Source organism: Bufo gargarizans, chromosome 8, assembly GCF_014858855.1.
Source record: "Bufo gargarizans isolate SCDJY-AF-19 chromosome 8, ASM1485885v1, whole genome shotgun sequence".
Taxonomy (NCBI): Eukaryota; Metazoa; Chordata; class Amphibia; order Anura; family Bufonidae; genus Bufo; species Bufo gargarizans.
Window position 1 is genome coordinate 146,163,375 of NC_058087.1, and position 24,057 is coordinate 146,187,431.

Sequence of the window (24,057 nt, forward strand, 5' to 3'; positions counted from 1 at the left end):
GCCTCCTCGTCCGAACTTTGGGTCAGAGAGCCACTGCTTTCTACAGGTTCGTATTCTGACCCGCTGGATTCATCAGATGAGGGTTCCCACTCCTCATCCGACTGGGTCAGAAGCCTGTAGGCCTCTTCAGAAGAATACCCCCTGTTAGACATGTGGGCAACTAAATTTAGGGGTATTCCCTGAGACTACCCAAGAAAAAAAAAGCAAGCCTGTCTTACAAAGGGGAGCTTAGCGAAGTACCGGAGGCCGCTGCGGTTGATAAAAAATATCAAAACTGATTTTTTTATCGCCGCAGTGCGTGTAAATTGAATGTGCAGCGATCAAAAAAAAATGTTTTTTTTGTCACTGCGGTGGGGCGGGTGTGGGCGAACGCACGTGTGGGCGACCGATCAGGCCTGATCGGGCAAACACTGCGTTTTGGGTGGAGGGCGAGCTAAAGTGACACTAGTACTATTATAGATCTGACCGTGATCAGTTTTGATCACTTCCAGATACTATAAAAGTACAAATGCTGATTAGCGATACGCTAATCAGCGAATAACGGACTGCGGTGCGGTGGGCTGGGCGCTAACTGATCGCTAACTACCTAACCAAGGGACCTAAACTATACCTAAAACCTAACGGTCAATAACAGTGAAAAAAAAAAGTGACAGTTTGCACTGATCACTTTTTTCTTTTCACTTGTGATTGACAGGGGCGATCAAAGGGGTGATCAAAGGGTTAATTGGGGTTCAGGGGGGTGATCTGGGGCTAAGTGTGATGTTTGGTGTACTCACTGTGAAGCCTGCTCCTCTGCTGGATCCAACCGACGAAAAGAACCAGCAGAGGAGCAGGCAGCCATATAACAGATCATATTTACAAATATGATCTGCTATCTGGCACTTTGATTGGATTTTTTTTAAAAATCAGCAACCTGCCAGCCACGATCATTGGCTGGCAGGTTGCTGACGAAATGGTCCTTAACGAAATGCCGGCGCGAAGTGCGCACGCGCGGGCGCATACTCGCGTCAACTTGCGTCTCGCGAGATGACGCGTATATGCGTGACTCTGCGCAGCGCTGCCACCTCCGGACCGCACATCTGCGTTAGGCGGTCCGGAGGTGGTTAATATGCACCTTGTGCGTTTTGTTATGCGCATGAATCAGTCAGCCTCGCTCACCCCCTAAGCCCCGCCTCAGCTTAGACAATATGGCCGACCCCATAATCATGATCAGAAAAAAAAATTAAAATCTACAATCTGATTTGACAGATTTGAGAAAACGGAATATGTTTCATTACCTGGCTTTAGTTAGTAAACATAAATATAGGTGATAAATTCCCTTATTATTATTCAATAAACTTATATCTGTATCTCGCCACCTGCTGTTCTTTTCCATATTTCTTTGTCCTGCTCACCGAGATGGCCGCACATGGAGCCATTCTGTCACAAAGGGTTAACTGTTTTTCTAGCTGTGTGACTTATACTTTCACTTCCACATTATGCTGGTCATCTGAAAACCCTTATTTGTAAATGACTAAGAGGTCATAAATACTTAATTAAGCCACATTCTGATCAGTAAGATAAGGAATGAGCTTTGATGAGTGTTTATAAAAGGTCAGAGAGCAGAGATAAGGAGCCTGTCAGCTCCACAACTGAAGGATCAGGCAGAAAAGGTAGTTCACTCTACTAGAGCATCTAGGCTCTGTACAGAGAAAAGGACTCCATATAATGAGTACACCGCAATAATAAAAAGATTGCCCCCAAAGGTGCACATAGCCATTAATGAGAAAAAGGAGGTCTGACCAATGGGACTCCTATCAGTCATGAGAAAAGGGGGTCCCAGAGTCCCCTGTGTTAACGAAGCGGAGCAATGAATGTGGAGACCTCTGGATCCATGTGAGGTACAGGGCTGGTTCTAGCTTTGTTAGAAAGAGGTTGTCGTGTACTATATGTCGTCTAATTTTAATTTTTTACATTAGTCATAGGATAAACCCTTTAAATGTGGGAAAGTAATTTATAATTACTAAGGGTACTTTCACACTAGCGGCAGGACGGATCCGTCCTGCCGCTGTTTCGCCATGCCGTCAGACCGCCGCTCCGTCCCCATTGACTATAAGCACGGCAGTGCGCGGTGAGAGGCCGCCGGACTAAAAAGTCGGACATGCAGTACTTTTAGTCCGGCGGCCTCTCGCCGTGCACTGCCAGAGCTCCGCCTCCGTCCCCATTATAGTCAATGGGGACGGAGCGGCGGTCCGACGGCACTGTGAAATAGCGGCAGGACGGATCCGACAGAGTAAACAGCCTGTCGGATCCGTCCTGCCGCTAGTGTGAAAGTAGCCTAAAATGGAGCTGCTGTGGTCATGTAACATACCAGAATCATTACTTCCTTCCAATACTATTACTGGGTTTTAGATGAGAAAGGGGATGTCCTCTTTGCTAATATCACTTCCTTATTTGCAGCTATTGGCTGAAATGCCCCATCACAGACTTCCTGCTCTTCCAGCCCCTTGCACATAATACTGAGAGCTCCCGACTTCCTTCCAGATAATTTTCTCTGCTTTCTTATTTAAATGCAGGGGAAATAGCTAAAATAAAGCAAGCAGCTCTCAGTATTAACTGGCTGGCCATGGGTTACAGTCGTTTTATGGCTGACAGCTGTAATGAATCTTTATGTATAAAGGATATATATGCATTATAAGACTCACCGGATTATCAGACGTACCTATGTTTTAGAGGGGGAAAATCAGAAAAAAATATTTCAGATCAGACCTCAGATCAGACAAAAATTAACCAAATAAAATTACCTCTAATGCTCAAGACAGCAACGCTAATCTGCACATCCAGGCGCTCTTCCTGCAGTCACTGCTCTCCACACTGCACTGTGACTTGGTCATGGTGTGCCCACTACGTCCTGCCGCTGTATGCAGTCAAGATCATGTAGTGCAGCACCCAGAGCAGGCCAGGGAGTGGCGAGTACAGCCAGCGCTACATTCACCTCTTCCACACTTCGTGCACACTAGTGAGCCCTTCCATCATAAATTCACTCACTGGTATTTGCTTCACTTTTGGGAAAAGTGCGTCTTACAAAGCGAAAAATACAGGTCTATGGTATAATAAGAATAAGGCACAATAAGAAGAAGGTGCAAAAGCAAGACAAAGGTAAGATAACAAGCAGGTGTAATAAAAAAAAAATGGGCCAATAACGATACAAAGTCTTTATACATACACATACATGTAATAAACCTCCATATAGTCATTTACAAAAAATAAATAAAAAAACACACGACCTTTTCTCTTCATTTTTCTTCCTTCCTTATTTTCTACAGCTGCTCATCACTAAGCATTGTACAAGTTGCCTCAGGACAGATGGGACATAAAATCAGACATATTGTCAACATGGGTATTAAGTGCTGACTCTGAAGCCAACAGCCCAACGGCTAAGCCTACTAGTGTAAAGCGGCTCATCAGCTGCAGGTAAAGTTAACTCCTTAGGAATGGAGATAAATCCCTCTCGTTCAAAGAGGGGTCAACAGAATAGTTCATAGTGCCAACCACTCCCCGCTTGGGGCTTGCGTTGAAAGAAGGAAGTGAAAACCACTTGTGTTTCGGGAATGTCATTTAATCTGCTCAATGCATTTTTACATTGGGCGATGGCTGAAGATTTATTCATCCCCATGACAGTCCAACAATGGCTTAAAACAACGTGTAATCCCTCCATTTTGTTCTGCGTGTCACTCATTGAACAGGATAGATAGAACTGGGTGATGCCCCATACTGCAAAGTCCCTAAGACAAGGCTGACGTGCAGGGCAGAAAGCACGTAATTAGGGACAAGAGCAAAAAACCCTGCACCGGACTTGTAGTTTCTACTAATATCTAGTCTAAGATAGTATTTTTCACAGTTTAATGTATGATTTTTTATACAGCATTAGGGTCCTTTCACACGTCCGTAGTGTATTGCGGATCCGCAACACACCCGGCCGGCACCCTCATAGAACTGTCTATTCTTGTCTGTAATTGTGGACAAGAATAGGACATGTTGTATTTTTTTCCAGAGACGCGAACCGGAAGATCGGGGGCGCGATCCGGAAATGTGGATACAGACAGCTATCCGCATCCATTCCTGCCCCATAGAGAATGAATAGGTCCGCACCCGTTCTGCAGATGCGGACCCATTCTGCGGACTTGTGAATGGACCCTTAATGCGAGTCTGGGTGAACCTGCTCTCTGAGTGGCTCTCTGCACTAGCTCATAGAAAGGGTTTGAACAGGGGACTCCCTTTATGGTGTTAATAAGTGCAATGACAGTTCACCCCAGGAACGTTTCGGCCAGATCCTCCCCCCCACAGGGCTGGACCTGCAGAGTGATACATACTTACCTACTCCACTCTCGCCATGTCAACATCCGTTTGACATGGGTCACGTGGCTACTGCAGCCAATGACTAGCCGTAGTGGTGACGTGTCCCTCATGCATCATGTCACGTGACACATGGGGGACATGTCATTGCTGCGGTCAGTCATTGGTGGCAGCAGCCATATGACCCATGTTAAACCAGTTGTTGAGAAAGAGAGAGTGGAGGCAAAAGCGAGGGAGCGAAGAAGCCGGAACCCAGTGGCAGGGGGCAGGTAAGTATGCTTGCTTCTGTCCGCATGTTCAGTCACGTAGGGGAGGTCTGCCTGAAAACCCCCCGGGGGTAAACAATCCCTTTAAAAGGCTATGTACAACTTTGGGGGCAATTTTTTTTATGATTGCCTTTTACTCATTTTGGGCTATAATCATTTTTTTAAATTGGTCTTTGTTAAAAATACGGAGCTGTTCTGTCACAAAGGGTTAACTGTTTTTCTAGCTGCGTGAATCATACTTTCACTTCCACATTATGCTGGTCATCTAATAACCCTTATCTGTAAATTACTAAGAGGTCATAAATACTTATTTAAGCCAGATTCTAATCAGGAATTAGCTTTTATGAGTGTTTATAAAGGTCAAAGAGCAGAGATAAGGAGCCCGTCAGCTCCACAACTGACGGATCAGACAGAAAATTAAGTTCACTCTACTAGAGCATCTAGGCTCTGTACAGAGAAAAGGACTCCATATTTTTTAATAAAGACCAATTGAAAAAAAAATGTTTACTATATAATGAGTACACTGCAATAATAAAAAAAAAATTGCCCCCAAAAGGTGTACATAATGAGAAAAAGAAGGTCTGACCAATGGGACTCCCAACAGTCATGAGAAAGGGGGTCCCAGAGTCCCCTGTGTTAATGAAGCGGTGATGCATGTGTGCAACCAAAGTTCCATTCACTTTTATGGGACTGCTAATGCAGTGCCTGTCCGATTCTACAGCTCCTGAGGCAACAGCGCTCTGATTACGTCACTGGGCTCGGCGCATGCCTAGTGACACTATTGAGACTGTTGCCCTCAGGAGCCGTAGGATCGGACAGGCGCAGGCAGTCGGCGATACTGCGGCTGAGCGAGAATTCAGGGGCAAGAAAGGAGGACGCATTGATATGTTAACAGTTTAATATGCTCAAACTAGGTGACAGATTCCCTTTAATGAGGGTTCCCAAATTAGGTGTTCTTGGACTACAAAATAGGGTTTAAAGGCTATGTACACCTTTGGAGGCATTTTTTGTTTATGATTGCATGTTACTTATTTGGGGCTTTAAAAAAATAAATAAATAAAAATAAAAAAAAACATTTTCAATTGGCCTTCATTAAAAATATTGAGCCATTCTGTCACAGAGGGTTAAAGGACAACTGTCGAATTTTTTATTTTTTGAGTATTGGATTGTGGTGATTAATATCACCTGGGCGGCCCTAGTTCAACTTTTTACTGTGTATTCAATTACAGCTTACTTCCACATTTTTGTTCCCTGTACTGCCTTCTTTTACCTGTGCTTAAAATAAGGTTGCTATGCAGGGTCCGTCTATGTGTTGAAGGACGGAGGACGCAGAAGCAGGCTGCATGCAAGGTCCCATTACTGACAGCCAGGGACTGTAAGTAAATGATTAGAGCCAGGTCCTCCCCAGCAGCTGATAACAGTGCCTGGGCTGTGTGCACTTCTCCCTGTCCCTGCGCTTGGCAGACACTCCCTCACTCAGCAGCCTGGGACAATGCAGAGTTGGAGCAGCGCAGACCAGGGAAGGGAGATCTGCCGTCTGCTCAGTGTATAAATGAAAGCAACATGTGGTAAGAGGACCCCTTTGTGCTGCAGGAGATTAACCAGACTGGTTACTAAGGGCTGAATCTTATTAAATATGGGGTAAGTCAGTCTAATAGTAACTGATTCTGGAATATCATGTTATTAGTAACTACATATATGAAAATTGAAATTAGGGTCTAAATGTGACTTGGTATTTTTACTTTTACTTTGTGCCGGTCATCCAATAACCCTCATCACTAAGCTACTAAGAGGTCATAAACACTTATTTAAGGCTACTTTCACACTGGCGTTTTGGCTTTCCGTTTGTGAGATCCGCACAAGCGGTCCAAAATTAATCCGTTTTGCCCTAATGCATTCTGAATGGAAAAGGATTCGCTTAGAATGCATCAGTTTGTCTCCGTTCCGTCTCCATTCTGCTTTGGAGGCGGACACCAAAACACTGCTTGCAACGTTTTGGTGTCCGTCTGACGAAACTGAGCCAAACAGATCTGTCCTGGCACTCGATGTAAGTCAACGGGGACGGATCCGGTTTCTATGACACAATTTGGCACAATAGAAAATGGATCCGTCCTCCATTGAGTTTCAATGGTGTTCAAGACAGATCCGTCTTGGCTATGTTAAAGATAATACAAACGGATCCATTCTGAACGGATGCAGACGGTTGTATTATCTGAACAGATCCGTCTGTGCAGATCCATGACGGATCCACACCAAACGCGAGTGTGAAAGTAGCCTAAGCCACATACTTATCAGTAAGATAAGAACTAAGCTATAATGAGTGTTTATAATGTCCCAGAGCAGAGATAAGGAGCCTGTCAGCTCCCCAACTGACGGAAAAGACAGAAAATACACAGACTGCTACTACAGCATCTCATGTACACAAAAAAAGGATTCCATTTTTTTTAATAAAGACAAATTGAAAAAATTATTTTTAGCTCAAAATAAGTACAATGCAATAATTTTAAAAAAATTGTCCTCAAAGGTGTACATAGCCTTTAAGTTTAAGATACGACTACACACTCAGCCAGCCAGAATCCTACTCCATACTGAGGAGGGGCAAGACCCCTCAAAACAGCTGTGTACGGCTTGGCTATTTTTTCTTGCCATGTCCCAATGATTATTAAAAAGTCAGATTTTGACTCATAAGGTGGCGCTAGAGAGGTGGATTCCTTATCAGGAGATACCTCTTTGCATATTCCTCTCACATGAAACATTGCCACTATGTCTCCATATACAGCTGGTCTCTTTAAGGAGAGCCAGTACCCTTGTTAAAAAGTAGGATTTTGACTCACAGGCAGCCACTTCCACAAGGTGGCGCTAGCGAAAATAGTTATTTTTTTCCAAGGGAGAAACCTCATTTCATATTATTTTCCCATGGAGCATTGCCTATAAGCCTCCATACCATAGAGCACTGCCAGTAAGTCTCCATTCACAGCTGGTCTCTTTAGGGACACCTGGCACACTGCCGGAATGACACACAACTACCTGCCCATCAATATTCTCATGCCAAGCCTGATTACTCTGCTAGCCCTGGATTCACGCTGTAATACAATTGCCTTAATTAGCCAGTTGTAAATTCTCCAGCAAGAACGAGCTACAGTGTGAATCGTGTCAGGTCTTATAGATAAGTGTAAAACCTAGGATTTGTGATAAAAAGCGACTATATAATCAGTCAAGAAGGTGTGAAAGACGTCTTCACACAAAAATAAATAAATAAATCATAAAACAAAACAGTAAACTGAGCAGTACACAGGTAACAAAAATGTATTAACCCCTTAGAGTGCTTCTGTCCAAAATGACCAGAGACCTTTTAGGCTACTTTCACATTAGTGCTTTCAATTCCGCCATTGAGATAAATTGTCAATGGGGACAAAACTGAACTGAATGAAGCGGAACGCACCAAAATGCATTCCGTTCCGTACGGAAAAAACACAGAGGCGTGCACCACTTCAGTCAGTGATGTGGACCAAACATGCCCACTGAAGTCTATGGGTCCGTGTAAACCACTGACAACACTGAAGGCATGCGTGTCCTCTCAGTGATTTTTCACGGACCACTGGTAGGAGATGCTCTGAAAACTCATTTTCAGCCTAGCAGAGTCCGTGGAATACAGATGACACACGGAGGGCAAACGACAGACAAATGGACCAAATATGGATCCTTCATGGACATCTTCACAGATGAACCACTGACCGTCATAATGTCACCACGGACGTGGGAAAGAGGCCTTACAGGTGACAACTTCCCACTGTAATGACATTAGTCACTGGCATTGTCGGAGGTCTGCTCTGAAATGCCAGGGGGCAACCTGCAATCACATAGCTACATATCGGAACCCATAATCATAGACGCTGGGGTAATTGCCCTCACAGCACTAGTCTGGAAAAAGAAAAACACTTCTATCTTCTCCTCAGGGTCAGACATTAAATGGTTAATGAAGCACTTTTTTGTTTGTTTTATCGATGTCCCTATTCATAACACACAAGACATGGGATTATCCACAATTACCTTCATAAGACCCATTCTCTCCCTGATAACGCAGTCCTCTGGTCACCATCTACTTCCCAATACCTACCTGGCATGGAATGAACGAGATCTCCACAAAGGACAAGGAACTTTGGCTTGGGACACAACTTATTGATGGCTTCCACCGCCTCTTCTGTTAATTTGATCTCCTCCTCCCACTCATCTCCTCCAAAGTCACTTTCGCCAATTGCCCAGGATTTCATGAGGCCAAACTGCGGGTCTGCTCCTTGTATAAAATAGAACGGTCCTTTCCACTCCTTCTCGTCACCTCCAAGAAGAAAGAAAGAGAAACGTTACAGAGTTTGGCAGTGTACGCGGCCACATCCTCCTAGTAATTACGTACTAATAATAGGCCTCGAAATATTCATCTCCAGGACCTTTAACAAGGAGCCAATTATGAAAAGGCGACATTTTCTAAAAAAATTAAAAAAAGGAACTTTCCTCAGAAGGATAGAAATCTGTAAGCTGCTGACCTTTCCAATAAACAAAGTGAAATCCTTCCCGAGGGCAGTCAATTGTTTGCGTCTTTGCTGCCTTGGAAATAACCCATTCCCTGGAAGAGGGACAGTACCATGCTGGGAAAGCAATCTAACTGTGTATTATTGGTGCCTCCGGCAGGGGGAGGTTAGTGCGGTCTGGAAGAAGACGACGGGTCCTCGCTAAATCCCAGCGCAAAGGCTGTTTCATCTCGCGTCCACCTTTTCCTATTGTGTTAATTGGGGCTGATGAGAATACACAGTGATGATTTACGACCTTCGGTTACATATATTATTACATCAAAAAAAGAACAAAATAAATGGCAATAAGTAAAAAAAATAAAAATAAGAATATTGGAGAAGTTGCTATGCTGTTATGACAGGGTCAATAGGATACCGCAATAGGACAGGAAATCAATATCAGATGAGCGGGGTCTGACTCCTGGCACTCCAGAGATCAGGTGACTGAAGGGGCCGTGGCGCTGCGGCCCATCCCTGACAGTTTTTACCAGATACAGCGCCGTATGTTTAGTAGTGGTTGTGTCCGGTATTACAGTTCACTGCAGCTTCATCTCATTATAGGCAACATCCAGGAATTTGATACTGAGGATAGGATGGAATTTCATCCTCTGGATAAGGCCTCATGCACATGACCATAGTGGGCCCGCATCCGTTGCTTCCGTTCCGAGGCCCCGCAAAAAAAAATATAGCATGTCCTATTCTAGTCCGTTTTGCGGACAAGAATAGGCATGTCTACAATGGGCCGCCCGGTTTCAATCCGCAAATTGCGGAAGGCACACGGGCAGCTTCCGGTTTTTGTGGATTCGCGGACTGCAAAAACCGGCATGGTCGTGTGCATGAGGCCTAGGTTATCAATATCAGATAGGTGGGGGTCTGCCACCGCTGATCACATGTTTGAAGAGGCTGCTGTGCTCTCTTCACAGCTTACCAAGCACAGTATAGCGGCTCAGCCCCATTCACTTGAATGGAACCGAGTTGAGCCTACGCCATGTGACTGATGTACAGTGACGTCACTGGCCTAGGAAGGGGCCGTGGTGCTCAAAGAGTGTTGCAGTCTGTTCCAACAACTTATTGGCAGAGTCCCTGTAGTCGGACCCCTGCCGATCCTAAGGATAGGTCATCAATATCAATTTCACGGATAACCCCTTTAGGCTACATTCACACGTCCGCAAATTGCAGATCCGCAAAACACGGACACCAGCGGACTGCACATGCCAGGCACTTCAATAGAAATGCAATTTCTTGTCCGTGTCTGAGGACAAGAATAGGACATGTTCCTATTTTTTGGCGGAACGGAAGTGCGTATGCGGACAGCACTCTTTTCCAGCCCCATTGAAAATGAATAGGTCCGCACCCGTTCCGCAAAATTGCGGACATGTGAATGGACCCTTAAATTGGATTGTGCCATAGATCCTACAAAGAGATGATCGATGGAGGTGCCAAGAGTTGCACCCCCACCAATCCATATTGATGGTCTATCCTAAGGGATTTCCTCAAAGTGATGGCATATCGCCACCGATCCTGAGAATGTAGGGGCGGCAGCAATGGTGCAGTACTGCATCACTTTCACAGCAACACTTCTGGCTACCTGCCCAGCAGCTAGTGAACAGGGCCACTGCAGTTCTCAAAAAAAAACTGTGGAGGGGACTCACTGCTGCACCATCACTGTGCCCCCTTCATTCTCAAAATATGCCCTTCAAAAAAATTCTAGCCACAGGGGCCCCCGCTGATCACGACAGTCAGGGCCCTGTGTTCCTCCATTTGAGTGGAGAAATGGTCATGCATGCGTTCTGCGTCTATGGGACTGCAGGAGATAGCGGAGTACGAGCACACGGATGTCTATGGCAGGGTGTATCCATAAGCACAGCTCTATCCAAAAGGGGAACACGAGGCCCCCTTTTACATATACCCATGCTGGGTGAGAGAAATGTCTCTCTAAAAGACAACTTTTCCAATTTTTTTATACAAAGTTGTCATTTGACAGAGATATTTCTCACACAAAGTTTGGGTATATGTAAAAAGACACCCCAAAACACATTCCCCAACTTCTCCTGAGTACGGCGATACCAGATGTGTCACACTTTTTTGCAGCCTAGATGCGCAAAGGGGCCCAAATTCCTTTTAGGAGGGCATTTTTAGACATTTGGATCCCAGACTTCTTCTCACGCTTTAGGGCCCCTAAAAAGCCAGGGCAGTATAAATACCCCACATGTGACCCCACTTTGGAAAGAAGACACCCCAAGGTATTCAATGAGGGGCCTGGTAAGTTCATAGAAATTTATTTTTTTGGCATAAGTTAGCGGAAATTGATTATTTTTTTTTTTTTCCTCACAAAGTCTCACTTTCCGCTAACTTAGGACAAAAATTTAAATCTTTCATGGACTCAATATGCTCCTCAGCAAATACCTTGGGGTGTCTTTTTTCCAAAATGGGGTCAGTTGTGGGGTGTTTGTACTGCCCTGGCATTTGAGGGTCTCCGCAATCATTACATGTATGGCCAGCAGTAGGAGTTTCTGCTATTCTCCTTATATTGAGCATACAGGTAATGAGATTTTTTTTTCCGCTCAGCCTCTGGGCTGAAAGAAAAAAATGAACGGCACAGATTTCTTCATTCGCATCCATCAATGTGGATGAAAAAATCTCTGCCAAAAAAAAAAAAAAAAAAAAAAAAAAAAAAAAAAAGGAGGGGAAAGGTGTCTGCCAGGACATAGGAGCTCTGCCCAACATCCATACCCACTTAGCTCGTATCCCCTGGCAAACCAGATTTCATCGATGTGGATGAATAAATCATTGCCGGGATTTTTTTTTTTTTTTTTTATATACAAATTCCAATGAGTATCTTTTAGGAGGGCATTTTTAGGCATTTGGATTCTCACGCTTTAGGGCCCCTAAAATGCCAGGGCAGTATAAATACCCCACAAGTGACCCCATTTTGGAAAGAAGACACCCCAAGGTATTCCGTGAGGGGCATGGCGAGTTCATAGATTTTTTTTTTTTGGCACAAGTTAGCGGAAAATGATTTTTTTTTGTTTTTTCTCACAAAGTTTCCCTTTCCGCTAACTTGTGACAAAAAGTTCAATCTTTCATGGACTCAATATGTCCCTCAGCGAATACCTTGGGGTGTCTACTTTCTGAAATGGGGTCATTTGTGGGGTATTTATACTGCCCTGGCATTTTAGGGGCCCTAAAGCGTGAGAAGAAGTCTGGAATATAAATGTCAAAAAAAAATTACGCATTTGGATTCCGTGAGGGGTATGGCGAGTTCATGTGAGATTTTATTTTTTGTCACAAGTTAGGCCCCTTTCACACTTGCGGCAGGACGGATCCGGCAGGCTGGTCTCCCTGTCGGATCCGTCCTTCCGCTGTTTCGCCGTATCGCCGCTCCGTCCCCATTGACTATAATGGGGACGGGGGCGGAGCTCCGGCGCAGTGCGGCGAAAGCCGCCGGACTAAAAAGTCCTGCATGTCCGACTTTTTAGTCCAGCGGCTTTCGCCGTGCACCGCCAGAGCTCCGCCCCCATTATAGTCAACAGGGACAAAGCGGCGGTCCGGTGATACGGCGAAACAGCGGAAGGACGGATCCGACAGGGAGACCAGCCTGCCGGATCCGTCCTGCCTCAAGTGTGAAAGGGGCCTTAGTGGAATATGAGACTTTGTAAGAAAAAAAATAATAATAATCAATTTTCCGCTAACTTGTGCCAAACAAAAAAAAATATCTTCTATGACCTCGCCAAGCCCCTCAAAAGTGATCTTTATAGCGCCGCAGCGATTTTAAAGTGTTTTTGCAGTGATCAGAAAAAAACTGCAAGTGCGCGCACAAGATCAGGCCTGATCGGGCGAACACTGCGTTTTTTGTAGAGCCTATAGAACATGTCCTATTGTTGTCCGCAATTGCGGACAAGAAAAGGCATTTTCTATATAGTTCCGCATTTTGCGGATCCGCACATTGCCAGAAAGCACATTGCTGGTGTCCGTGTTTTGCGGATCCGCAAAACACATACGGACGTCTGAGGATCAATGACAGGGGGGTGATCACCCCATATAGACTCCCTGATCACCCCCCTGTCATTGATCACCCCCCTGTAAGGCTCCATTCAGACGTCCGTATGTGTTTTGCGGATTCACGGATCCGCAAAACACATACGGACGTCTGAATGGAGCCTTACAGGGGGGTGATCAATGACGGGGGGGGGGGGGAATCAGGGAGTCTATATGGGGCGATCAGGGGATAATAAGTGACAAGGGGGGGGGGGTGTAGTGTAGTGTAGTGATTGGTGCTACTTATTACAGAGCTGCCTGTGTCCTCTGGTGGTCGATCCAAGCAAAAGGGACCACCAGAGGACCAGGTAGCAGGTATATTAGACGCTGTTATCAAAACAGCGTCTAATATATACCTTTTTGGGGTTAAAAAAAAAAAAATCGCATCTACAGCCTGCCAGCGAATGATCGCCGCTGGCAGGCTGTAGATGCACTCATTTACCTCCGGTTCCTGTGAACGCGGGCTCCTGTGTGCGCGCGTTCACAGGAAATCTCGCCTCTCGAGAGATGACGCGCCGGCGCGTCCAGGAGGAATAACAGGGCCGCCGCCAGGACGCAATCCTGCGTGCGGCGGTCCTGAGGCGGTTAAAATATCACTTTTCTCAGCAATGCGGACACACATGAACATGGGACCAACACAGATGTCTTCAGCTGCCAAGCGCACATGTAACAGGTCAGCCAGTGTCATAGGGACAAATCTGCTGACAGATACCGTCTAATAAATCTGCCCCACTGAGCGCAGTGTTCCCGTGTGCAGAAGCGGTTCCTAGTGAAATCCTTGATGTCGCGGGATTCCCTCTGGCAGAGGCACTAGAAGGCATGCTGTGAAGTCATCATCTGTGTCTTCACTGATTATCATGATTAAGCGAACTTCTGTTTTCAAGTTCGGCATACAAGAATCAGGTATGAACCTTGTACGCCAAACTTGAAAACAAAAATTTCACTCATCCCTACTCATGGTCTAAAAGGCTGTTCCCATAATGTAAGCACGCACCTCTCCAATCCTATACCTACCGCCATGACACATCCTGTGAAGAAAAAATGGATTTTGCATAGATACTGGAAAATTAAAGGGGTTGTCTAATTTCAGGAGGGAAACCAGACAACACAGGGGATCAACCTGCAATTACTTACCTGGCATATACCGTGCTAGCGTTCTGATGGTCCTGGCTGGGATATTTATACCCAGCTACAGCAGTGATGTCACATGAACAATACATGGCCGCTGCAGTCAAACTTTGGCCTCAACCGGCGTGATGTCACCGCTCTGCTGAAGCCACGTTAAACAAATCCAGGCAGTGGCTCGAAATTTGCTGGGTACATCACCGTTTCTTTTTCCATTATTCTGATCCATCAGAAGAACAGAAAAAAAAAAAAAAAAAAAGCAGGATCTTATAAATAAAAAAATAAAAAACGGATCCTCTGCCTCCTTGATGCACATTTGGCATCAGTTTGAGCCATTGCCGTCTGAGATCAGTGTTTTTAAGTCCCACATGCAGGAAAAAAGGGATCTCTGATGGAAATGGCTCAAATGGATGCCAAATGTGCATCAAGGAGGCAGAGGATCCGTTTTTTATTTTTTTTCTCTTCGGACAGATCAGAAGAATGGAACAGTGATGTAAAACCAGCCTAAGGCCTAGTTCACACGACCGTATGGCTTTTATTGTTTTTTGCGGTCCGTTTTTCACGGATCCGTTGTTCCGTTTTTGAGTTCCGTTGTGTTTCCGTTTCCGTTCCGTTGTTCCGTTCCGTTTTTCCGTATGCCATGTACAGTTTACAGTAATTACATAGGAAAAATTGGGCTGGCCATAACATTTTCAATAGATGGTTCAGAAAAAACGGAACGGAAACGGAAGACATACGGATGCATTTCCGTATGTGTTCCGTTTTTTTTGCGGATCCATTGACTTGAATGGAGCCACGACCCGTGATTTACGGCCAAATATAGGACAAGCTCTATCTTTCAACGGAACGGAAAAACGGAAAAACGGAAACGGAAGGCATACGGAACACATTCAGTTTTTTTTGCGGAACCATTGAAATGAATGGTTCCGTATACGGACCGTATACGGAACACAAAAAAACGGCCCGTACACCCGCAAAAAAAACGTTCGTGTGAACTAGGCCTAAGGGTCCATTCACACGTCCGCAAAATGGGTCCGCATCCGTTCCGCAATTTTGCGGAACAGGTGCGGACTCATTCATTTTCAATGGGGCCAGAATGTGCTGTCCGCATTCCGCATTTGCGGATCCGCACTTCTGTTTCGCAAAAAAAAAAAAAAATAGAACATGTCCTATTCTTGACCGCAATTGCAGACAAGAAAAGGCATTTTCTATGAGAGTGGCGGCGATGTGCGGAACGCACATTGCCGGTGTCCGTGTTTTGCAGATCCGCAAATTGCGGATCCACAAAACACATATGGACGTTTGAATGGACCCTAAATGGATCTGCCAGGTAAGTAATGATCACTTTTTTTTTTTTATTATTGCAGGTGGATCCCCTGTGTTGTTCGGTTTCCTCCTGAACCCGTACAGACCCTTTAATGAAAGTGAACGCAAACATATAAAGGTATTTGCCTGCGCTACTTTCGCCTAAAACAGGCACATGGCCATATCACAAATCTGCGTAAGGCTACTTTCACACTAGCTTATTCTAAATCCGGTAAAGGGTCTCAATACCAGAAGAAAAAAACGCATCAGTTTTGTCCCAATACATTCTGAATGGAAAGCAATCCGTTCAGTTTGCATTAGGATGTCTTCCGTTTCATCCCTTGTACGGTATTTGACCGGACAAAATACAGCAGCTTGCTGCAGTATTTTTTCCAGACAAAATCCCGGTACCGCACTTGCCGGCATTAATTTCCATTGAAATGTATTAATGCCGGATCTGGTACCAAGTATTCTAGAAATTGCCGCTCCGGTTTTCCAGTTTGTGCATGCGCAGTTCTTTCTAGCTTTGAAATTATTTAATACTGGATCCGTTATTCCGGATGATACCGGAAAGACGGATCCAGTATCTCAATGCATAAGCCTAAGGGATCCGAAAAAAAAAAGATATCCGTTTGCATACGGGTTGCCGGAACTGCCTGCCGGATCCTTCTAACGCTAGTGTGAAGGTAGCCTTATCCTTAGTACAATGGTTACCGCCTGTCGCAGGTAACTGCCGGGTACACAGCTCACAGGTGCGGTTCACATCCGGCTCTTCCAGTATCCTGTTCTGGAATAAATGCCGACTGTCGGCAAGACAAAAAACGTTATTTGTCCGTCCGAAACCTGGCATTTGTGCCACAAAGCAGCCGGATCACTGCTGGACCCCACTATAATCAATGGGGCTCTGGCGGTGAACTGTACAATCCAGCAATGATTTATCCGGTGAACTCCGGCAGGCTGCCATCCGCCGCATCCGATACTGCATATGTGAACGTACCCCAAACACAGGTTTTACTTATACTTCGGTTGTGGTAGAATTGTATGGTCATAGGTTTCTACGGTGCCATACGTGGTGCCAGGAGCGTCACCAACAGGGCACCAGTCCTGTGTGCCAAACCTATCTGTACATCTATGCCCCCTGCCAGGACTGCCATGCTCCAAATGCACTGCTTACTCCTATTCTGCAACCTATGGCACTGCAGCATGCCATGAACTACGACTCCCGACACGGCCGGATGCTAGGAGTAGTAGTGTCTCAGCAGCTGGTGGCAGACCGGTGCACTAGATAGTTCTACCCCCGAGTCAGGTCTCTACCTTCTCGGAATGAAGTGAAGGTCCTGCCCCGAGCTCTCAAGAACACTTCCCGGCCCTCCGCCATCCTGAAGGAGACAAGAACTCCGCCGCTAGACTTCCTGATACACTCGGCAATCCGCTCTTACTGCCTGGCAGGAGCAGAGCTGGATGGCACGGCTCGCATCGGGGTGTTGATTGATAAGCCTGGGCGGTGCCCTGCGGTTTCTGTCCCTCGGGACGTCGGTGCGAGCGCTGCGGCCGTCCTGTCCCGGGGCTGCTCGCCTAGTTTTACCCTCCTGCTCTTTATGCTGTCTTCTGTTTCAGGAATAAAGAATAACACCAATAATATATGTCATCATAAAGGGAGTTTCTCACTTGGTTTTGGGACCATTAGGCCCCCTGCACACGTTCAGGATTTATGTGCGGACGATCCGCACTGAAATCCGCAAGTGTTCGCAGGGAGATCCGTGCGGTCCATCTGCATCAATTGGTCCGGATTTTCCTCTCCCCCATTGAAGTGAATGGAGAAAATCCGACAGGAAAAATAAAATATATCGCCATGGTGCGGATCCGCACCGTAGGTCAAAATCCGCATCGTGGGCATGAGAATTTCAAATTCTCATAGAATACAATGTACATGACCTACGCTGTGGATTTTCAACGGGCAAATCTGCATGCAATCCCGATCGTGTGCATATACCCTTAAAATACCAGCATGGAGTTCTACGGCTGTCTGCCCACAGCAAATCCATGTACCGTATATGCAATAGTCTACTGGGAGAAGAGTCCAGGACTCTTCTTCAGCAGCACCATGCACATTGCGCCAAGGTGGTACACCTAACTTAACCCAGTTCACATCCCGCACATGCTCAGTGAGGTTTACCTTCCTCCAGTAAATGAAATCCAAAATGACAGGGAGAAGAGTCCAGGACTCTTTAACCCCTTAATGACCTGGAATTATTATTATCATTTATTTATTTTTTTACATTTATTACTGCATGTGCCAGCAGTCGTCATATTTACAGTCCAACCTGGCAACGTATATATACATAAGGCTACTTTCACACTAGCGTTCGTCGGTCCGCTCGTGAGCTCCGTTTGAAGGGGCTCACGAGCGGACCCGAACGCTTCCGTCCAGCCCTGATGCAGTCTGAATGGATGCGGATCCGCTCAGAATGCATCAGTCTGGCGGCGTTCAGCCTCCGCTCCGCTCAGCAGGCGGACACCTGAACGCTGCTTGCAGCGTTCGGGTGTCCGCCTGGCCGTGCGGAGGCGTGCGGATCCGTCCAGACTTATAATGTAAGTCAATGGGGACGGATCCGTTTGAAGATGCCACAATATGGCTCAATCTTCAAGCGGATCCGTCCCCCATTGACTTTCAATGTAAAAGTCTGGACGGATCCGCTCAGGCTAATTTCACACTTAGCTTTTTTTTGCCAATTTAATGCAGACGGATCCGTTCTGAACGGAGCCTCCGTCTGCATTAATATGATCGGATCCGTTCAGAACGGATCCGATCGAACGCTAGTGTGAAAGTAGCCTAAGGCAGTTGGGAACAGGTTAACAGCATCATGCACACTGCGCCAATAAGGGCTCATGCACACAAACTTGTGCTGGCCGGATGCGGACCCATTCACTTGAATAGGTCTGCAATCTGGAAGGTGCGGATGGATCACGGACCAATTCAATGATGGGGACCATCCCATCCCGATCATCTCCTAGCAACCATGCATGAAAATCGCCCCGTATCTGCACTTGCTTGCGATTTTCACGCAGCCCTATTCACTTCTAAGGGGCCTAAAAACGCACAATATAGAGCTTGCTGCGATTTTCACACAACGCACAAGTGATGCATGAAAATCACCGCTCATGTGCACAGCCCCATAGAAATGAATGGGTCCGGATTCAGTGCGGGTGCAATGCGTTCACCTCACCCATTGCACCCACGCGGAAATCTCGCCCGTGTGAAAGAGGCCTAAGACTACTTTGACACCAGCGTTTTTTGCTGGATCCAGAACAGATCCGGTTGTATTATCTCTAAAATAGCGATGACGGATCTGGCACTAAAACCATTGTAAGCCAGTGGGTGTCAGATCCATTTTCTCTTGTATCCAAGAAAACGGATCCCATGACGCACTGAAAAACGCTGCTTGCAGCACCTTTGAGCCCAGCATGGTAATGCAACCAAACGGAAGGGAATGCATTTTGGGGCACTCTGTTCTGTTCAGTTTTGTCCCTATTGACATTGAATGGGGACAAAACTGAATCGTTTTCCTCCGGTTTTAAGACCCTATGACAGATGTCAATACCGGAAAGGAAAAACGCTGATGTGAATTCCCTGTAACACTGTTGCCCATTGCAGGCTTCAAAATCATTGTTTGCCGGCGGCCTATTGTGCTCTCTAATAACGATCTGCCGCTGGATGGGGACAAGCGATGGCATAGCAAACACTACTCCCTATGCTGCCAGAGCATATAGTGCAAATGCTAGTGACCTGACCACTTCCATTATGGAACCAGTCATTAGCACGCTGGAGGCAGGGCCGGTGCTACCATAAGGCAGACCAAGCGGCTGCCTTCGGGCGCACCCTGAGGGAGGGCGGAAAAATGAACCTTCTTCTTTTTTTTTTTTATCACTTAGGCCTCTTTCACACGGGCGTTGCGGGAAAAGGTGCGGGTGCGTTGCGGGAACATGCACGATTTTTCAGCGCGAGTGCAAAACATTGTAATGCGTTTTGCACTCGCGTGAGAAAAATCGGCATGTTTGGTACCCAAACCCGAACTTCTTCACAGAAGTTCGGGCTTGGGATCGGTGTTCTGTAGATTGTATTATTTTCCCTTATAACATGGTTATAAGGGAAAAATAATAGCATTCTGAATACAGAATGCATAGTATAATAGCGCTGGAGGGGTTAAAAAAATAAAAATAAAATGTAACTCGCCTTAATCTACTTGATCGCGCAGCCGACATCTCTTCGGTCTTCTTTCTTTGCTGTGTGGAGGAACAGGACCTGTGGTGACGTCACTCCGGTCATCACATGGGCCATCACCATGGTAAAAGATCATGTGACGGATCATGTGATGACCGGAGTGACGTCACCACAGGTCCTGTTTCTGCACACAGCACAGATGAAGACAGAAGGAGATGCCGGCTGCGCGATCAAGTGGATTAAGGGGAGTTAAATATTGTTTTTTTTTAACCCCTCCAGCGCTATTTTACTTTGCATTCTGTATTCAGAATGCTATTATTTTCCCTTATAACCATGTTATAAGGGAAAATAATAATGATCGGGTCCCCATCCCGATCGTCTCCTAGCAATCGTGCGTGAAAATCGCACCGCATCCGCACTTGCTTGCGGATGCTTGGGATTTTCACGCAACCTCATTCATTTCTATGGGACCTGCGTTACGTGAAAAATGCACAAAATAGAGCATGCTGCGATTTTCACGCGACGCACAAGTGATGCGTGAAAATCACCACTCATGTGAACAGCCCCATAGAAATGAATGGGTCGGGATTCAGTGCGGGTGGAATGCGTTCAACTCACCCATTGCACCCACGCGGAATACTCGCCCGTGTGAAAGGGGCCTTACTTGTGAGTTTTGCCGCAACGCCGCCTGCCACCCGCCCCAGCCTGCGTGCGCCGTGCGGCCCCGGCCCTCACTCACAGAGTGGCACGGACCCGGAAGCACGGCAACACAGTCACGGGGTCAGGCCAGGGGGGTGTGACTGGCAAGTGGCGCAGCAGCGGCGGGCGGCAGCAGGGACTGGAGCTGACTGTGTCTGTGAGTACACAGCCAGATTGCCGTAGCAGCAGGACAGGTGGGTAGGTGATCACTGATGAGCGCACTAGCGCCAGAGTGTACGGCATAAATGTGTTTAAAAAAAAATATTACACAAACAACAATCATAAATGGAGAAAGGGGGGGATGGTGACTGTGACATGATGGGAGGAGGGACAATGTCTGTAGTCTGTGACATGGGGATGGGGCTGAAATGTGACACAATAGGGGGTAATGATGTGATCATGATATGACACGAAGGGGGTGAGGTGACATAGGGGGTGATTTGACATGGAGGGGGAGAAATGTGACATGGGGGCAAGATGGCTTACATGGGGGCATGATGGCTTACATGGGGGCTAATGGCTGACATAGGGGGCTAATGGCTGACATGGGGGGCTAATGGCTGACATGGGGGCTAATGGCTGACATGGGGGGCTGATGGCTGACATGGGGGGCTGATGGCTGACATGGGGGGCTAATGGCTGACATGGGGGGCTAATGGCTGACATGGGGGGCTAATGGCTGACATGAGGACATGATGGCTGACATGGGGGCATGATGGATGGGGGCTGGTGGCTGACATGGGGGTCTGATCTGAGGCATTGAGGATCTGATCTGAGGTCTGATTAACATTGGGGGTCTGATTGCTGGTCTGACTTGAGGTGTAATGGAAAATTTTTTTTTTTTATTATCCTCCTCTAAAACCTAGGTGCGTCTTAGAGGGTGAAAAATACGGTCCTCAAACCAGCCATTGTCTGAAGCAGAGAGAAGATACCAGGACCACACAGAGGAGACGCCAGCTGCTGCAGACGGGACCAGGGCCAGGTGAGCTGCATGGGGGCGGGAGGGGCACCAAAATGTAGCTTCGCTTGTGTTGGCAAAAATCCTTGCACCGGCCCTGGCTGGAGGCACAGGAAGGTAAGAAGAGCACTGCGCTGGCTGTCCTTAACTTCCCTGGTTTCTGTGCACTGTTAGGTCACAGTACAGATTGACGAGACGGAGACTAGGGAGGGTGAGTGAATCTGCCAGAGCTGGAGAGGTAAGTTTATTTATTTTTAAAACGTCTGATTGGTGGTCCGATCTGAAAAAGAACATGCGGGGTGGGGGGGTATCTGATTGAATGTTGGGGGGCTGATGGAGGCTGGGGGCTGATCTGAGGCTAATGGAGGATGGGGTTGGTTCTGATGGGGGTCTGATCTGAGGATGATGCAGACTTTGGGGGTCTGATGGGCACTGATTTGAGGCTAATGGAGGCTAGGAAGAGTCTGATGGGGTCTGATCTGAGGCTGGGGGTCTGATGGGGGTCTGATCTGAGGCTGGGGGTCTGATGGGGGTCTGATCTGAGGCTGGGGGTCTGATGAGGCTGTGATCAGAGGTTAATTTAGGTCGGGGCCCCGATGGGAGGCTGATTTGAGGTTGATGGAGGTGGGGGGGGGGGGCAGATCTGAGGCTGAGAAAGGGACAAAGGTAAGGACAGTTGTGAAGGCAGGGACAGTGGCAGGGAGAGTGAAAGTTGGGTGAACTCCTCTCTGGGATGAGCTTGGCTGCCATTAATGCCAAATAAATAACTAAATATATAACATTCTCAACTATAAAATGACACTGCTATATTTGGTCAAAATGGCGCCTGTACTATATATAACATAGTGCAGGCGCCATTTTGTGCTGCAAGAATACAGAGCTCTGGATTTTTTAAATTGAAGCACAATTTCTGTAACTTACCCCTAAATCAATTATATGTTTGACCAAATATAGCAAATTTTTAAGTTGTGAATTTTTTATGGCCCGCAAACAATGTCACAAAAATCCAAACCGGCCCTAAGCAGCAAAAAGGTTCCCCGCCCCTGCCCTATAGGTTCAATATCTGAGAATGATTATTGCATGTCTCCCTTCCAGATGCCCCGGTGTCCACCTCATTGTGATCACAGCCAGTTAGCTGCTTATTGCACATTTTTCAAAAAAGGGTCAGAATGGGTTAAAAATAAGCATTATTCATATCACCGGTCCCCTGCAATATTGTTCAGACGCTGCTCCAGACCCTTCTGTTCTCTATCTCCCGGTCCGGCACACAGGAAGTAGCTGGAAATGCCCGCTCTGCTAGTTCCAGTCACCAGTGATTTTCGGAGTGACTCCAGTCCAGTTGAGTTGGGACCAGGAAGTGCAGAGTAGCAGAGACCTGTGCAGCATGTTTTTTTATTTTTTTTATTTTCAACCTATTCTGGTCCTTAAAAAACAAGCAAAGTTACTGTACTTTCACACATTTTCTTTTCATTTAATAGAGAATGGTGTAAAAAGCAAATGTCTAAATCACTTCATTTAAAAAATGTACCTGTGTGGCATGCCAGAACCGCAGGGGCGACACGTGAGGTGCACCGTGGGCCGATGAGGGGGAGTAGTAATACAGTTCATCGGTTTACTCACGGTTAGTAGAAAGCCTCCCTGGGCCTGCAGCACGAAATCCTCCGGGGCACGCTCTGTGGTAGGGGAGCACCAGCCTAGATGGAGGTCGAGGTGCCCTTGATGACGGCGGTGTTTAGGGTCCTTGTGGCGGCTGGGTCCCTTGGTGGTATTTGTCGTGATGCCAGTACCGTTTATGGTGGTACAACCAGTTGTAGTGGTAATATTGAAGAATGAGGTAGACAGTGGTAGGATACAACTCACAACTGTTACTGGAGCTGGTTTTAGTTGCAGCATAAACATCCAGACAGAATACAGTCTCTGGGTATATAGAGGAATTCTGTTGATCCACTGTTAATAGGTTTTGTAACAACAAAAAAGAAACAGGGGCGGCACAGTGACGTGAACAGTCCAAATCACACAGCGTGGAGCAGGTAATGGGCTGCTTCAGGATCTACACACTGACGGCGGTGCTGAGCTGCGGATAGCAGAGAGACTGTCACAATTGAAATAGCGGAGGAGGAATAAACAGCGGCACTCACCAGTGTGATGAAAATCAAGTAGGTACTTTATTCCAACAGGCAGGGGGCAGACAATTCTATGCGCGCATGTGAAGAGCAGCGACGGCCGTTTCACGCTAACAGGCGCTTCCTCAGGCTCTGCGTCGGCGCATGTATTGCGCGTCACCCTTTTAAATAGCGGCACCGGTAGTTGTCAATATAATCGACAACACAGCTGTGCCCTCATTAAAAGTGGATACAAAAGTGTATATATACAAGCAAGCAAGAGACAACAAATAACAGCCAATACGGAAAAGTAGCACAAATAGAAGCCATCATAACAGGGTGTAACTACAAAAAGGAACTTAGATCGTTCCTATCGTTCAAGCCCAATTCACCCAAAGCCTGGGTCCGCAGAATCCATCTAGCTTCCCCCTGCAGAGGGGTT

At 46.6% G+C, this 24,057-nt stretch overlaps 1 protein-coding gene across 1 annotated transcript in view; it reads right to left on the bottom strand.

The window, feature by feature from the left end:
* Positions 1-17,086, bottom strand: part of CPPED1 (calcineurin like phosphoesterase domain containing 1) — a 107,508-nt gene extending 90,422 nt beyond the window's left edge. Inside the window, exons 1-2 of the mRNA XM_044304754.1 lie at positions 16,949-17,086; positions 8,719-8,937 (exon numbers count right to left, since the gene is read on the bottom strand). Coding sequence (XP_044160689.1) covers positions 8,719-8,937; positions 16,949-17,012 — 283 coding nt within the window. The 5' untranslated portion in view covers positions 17,013-17,086. The remainder of the gene's footprint in view (positions 1-8,718; positions 8,938-16,948) is intronic.
* Positions 17,087-24,057: the final 6,971 nt, after the last annotated feature.